The following is a 3,035-nucleotide window of genomic DNA, read 5'->3' as shown; positions in this document are numbered from 1 at the left end:
AATACTATACAACGTATTAGTATATTATGTAATAATATTGAACGCTATATATTATAACGTACTGTATTATAACGTGTGATGGTTATATATTGCATAATATTATGTAATATGATGGGGTAGTATGTATTATTATATGACTTAATACATTATGACATAATGGAATATCTAATTACCACGGTTACTTGTCAAATTCTGTGATAATCATATTAGTTCTAGCAGACATCTTCTCTATTACGCAATAATAATGTCTAATACAAAGGAAGACTCGTTACACGCCTCTAATCATAATGTTAATCCAACATATATATCTTAAGTACTTTTTACCACGGTCAAAATTATTCGATCACGACGACTATTAATATATTACCTTTTATTGACACCTATTTATAGTTATTGTAGAAATGTGATTATAGACATCGATAATTACATGGACGGTATATTTTGAAATTCTTGTAATTGTTTTTTGTAATGGTTAAAAATCCTCATCCGAGTGATCTAGCGTACTAACGATACGTTTTTCTTGTCCAACCTTCAAGTCAATATTCTCAATTTCTGCTCCTCCTACAGAGTCTAGAATATTATTATCATCGTCGTCATTGAGATCACGATCGATTAAACAAGTCACTGTCACTATCTAGCGAGCCATCAGTTTCATGTGATTCTTAATGTAGTCGTCATATAAAACTCTTAATTCAATTTCAAATTTTTCAAATTCCTCCATGAAAACTGGGTGTACCTTTCTTAATGTTCGCAATCTCTTTTGGTTGCTGTCAAGCTCTGCACGTTATCTTTCAATTCTTGTATCCAAACTTTGCTCTGTGTTCTTTAATCATTAGAGAAACTATAATGGAATATTTAAAGATTAGAGGAATTATTAAAGAATATTTTACCATTCTAAGAATAAAATGAAGAGGTAGTAATACCTTAACGTTCTCAATTTGTTTTTTAGTGTCATCAACTTCTTTATGTACATTTTCTATAACACTTTTCAAGATCATCTCAATTTCTGTGATGTCAAATTGTCTAGCAACTTTTGAGTTACGAATCTCTCTGAGATCAACTTCACGACCTAATAAGTCAAAAAGTGGTGCACCAGTGACAGTCAACTGACTGGCTAACTGCCTAGTTGATTTTAATTCATTTACTTTATTGGAAATGTCAAAACTAATTGTACTAAAATTACCATCAGACATTATACTGTTATTAATATTATTATTTTGTGCATCGTATAGTAATATGGCTACTTTTAGTAATTCTTTTACAGCATAGCCATCAGCTTGGTATAATTTTTTTTTATTTAATTTGACATTTGTTTTTAAAGCCTGTATTAAAATCATTTGACAATGATAAATTTCAGTATAAAAATATAAAAACAACATAGTATAAACAGTACAATATTAATCCATTAAAAAATATAAATATTAATTTACTATTTTTATTTTCTTATAATTTCGTTAATAAGAAGTTGATACTTCCAGAGGAACTTAAAATTAAAATTGGAAACTATATTAATTAGGTACTTTTTCTATGCATGCTTAAAAATTAAATAACAATTAAGAAATAAACATAAATGGTAAAAATATAAATTATAAAATTCGATGATGAAACATTTTATTTTCATGAAATATAAAACTAACGAAATTAAAAATTACAAACTGCAAGTTTTATTACCATAAATTCAGCAACTGCACGTATTAATAAAATACGCTCTTCTTCGGTATTATGTTCACTAGATATATCCGCATCTGGGTCAGATCTTTTGGGCAGCCAAACAAGAATTTCAGCACCCAATGGAAGATTTGACAGTGGCAAATTTCCAACAGAAATTAATCTAGGATAACCAAGGACTCGCATCACTTTCGTAAAATCTATCAAAAGAATAAATATAATTATCGTATCAAGTTATATTTTGATTTAGTTGAGCACATTGTCAAGGAAATATCGAGTTTCATACATTATATATATAAGACATTATTTTTCTTTGAATCATAGGTTCAAAAGAAGGCCTTCGAAAATATTACTCAAAATTTTGATTCATACATTTTTTCTACTTCTGTTGTAACCATAAATACATAACAAATTAAGAAATTTAATTGCAATTATAGTAACTAAATCGTTATATATTAATTTTTTTAAAGAATTCCAAGTTTATATAATATAATACTTATAATCCGCAAATGAATGATGGTACATATTGGTATTCAATATTTACATCAGAATGACAATTATTAATTAATTGAATTATTTTTTTCTAAAGTGAATTAAATATATATTTTAAAAAATTCATAAAAATTAATAAAAGTCAAATTAAGAAAATCACCATCTAATATTAAAAATCACTAATATGACGATGGCTAATATTGGATGGATGATTATTACACAACCCTCTTTAGATAATTTATTTTTATATTGTAATGATATAATTATTTAAAACCTTTCTTATGTGAAATTAGTGCTTATAGTTATAACATTTGTTTGTAGTTGTGAAAAATTACAAACCTGTTCGAATAATTTATTTCTAATATCCTCTGCTAGCCACGTAGCACTTTCTACATGCAACCTTAAATCTACTTTACTATTTGTGCGATTTATATGCTGCGATTTATATATCAAGTTCTTTAATTAGTATACATAGTATTCAACATAACCTGAGAATGTTATACAATTATATAGTATAAATAATTCTTAATTATAAGTCTTTATATTTCATAACGTATAAGATAATTTTAAAAAATTGTTTAGTTAAAGTTAGTTATGTTAATTTTATTTTAAACATAAATATCAGAAATATTCTAAGCAAAATTTTAAATAAATAATTAGGAGATTTCGTACGTGAAATCAACAAAATAAAATGTACAAAATAGTAGATTCTAGTACATTATTAAATTATAATAAACTTACGAAGGTTGGCATGAACCGTATTAAATTGCTTGTGGGATATAACTTACCAAGAAAAAAAGCACTTTTGTAAGCAAAGTCTCTTCCAAGAATACAAAATTGATTATGTATTATATCTGTCTTAAAAATTCAAGTCT

The 3,035-nt window shown here is 26.1% G+C and overlaps 1 protein-coding gene across 1 annotated transcript; it reads right to left on the bottom strand.

Annotated features, from left to right (window-relative positions):
- Window positions 1–329: 329 nt before the first annotated feature.
- On the bottom strand, window positions 330–1,862 carry LOC132916381 (clusterin-associated protein 1-like). The gene is made up of 3 exons (XM_060976302.1): window positions 1,672–1,862; window positions 924–1,322; window positions 330–823 (listed from the first exon to the last, which is right to left on the bottom strand). The coding sequence occupies exons 1-3, from the start codon at window positions 1,852–1,854 to the stop codon at window positions 785–787; spliced, it is 621 nt and encodes a 206-aa protein (XP_060832285.1). The 5' UTR covers window positions 1,855–1,862; the 3' UTR covers window positions 330–784.
- Window positions 1,863–3,035: the final 1,173 nt, after the last annotated feature.

Source organism: Bombus pascuorum, chromosome 2, assembly GCF_905332965.1.
Source record: "Bombus pascuorum chromosome 2, iyBomPasc1.1, whole genome shotgun sequence".
Taxonomy (NCBI): domain Eukaryota; kingdom Metazoa; phylum Arthropoda; class Insecta; order Hymenoptera; family Apidae; genus Bombus; species Bombus pascuorum.
This window is presented reverse-complemented; position numbering and strand designations above follow the sequence as displayed.

Coding starts and splice junctions, on each gene's coding strand:
- LOC132916381 (XM_060976302.1), bottom strand. CDS start 1,854: ATGCGAGTCCTTGGTTATCCTAGATTAATTTCTGTTGGAAATTTGCCA. Junction 1,323..1,671: donor GTGCAGTTGCTGAATTTATG/GTAATAAAACTT, acceptor ATTTTAATACAG/GCTTTAAAAACAAATGTCAA. Junction 824..923: donor AACAAATTGAGAACGTTAAG/GTATTACTACCT, acceptor TAATGATTAAAG/AACACAGAGCAAAGTTTGGA.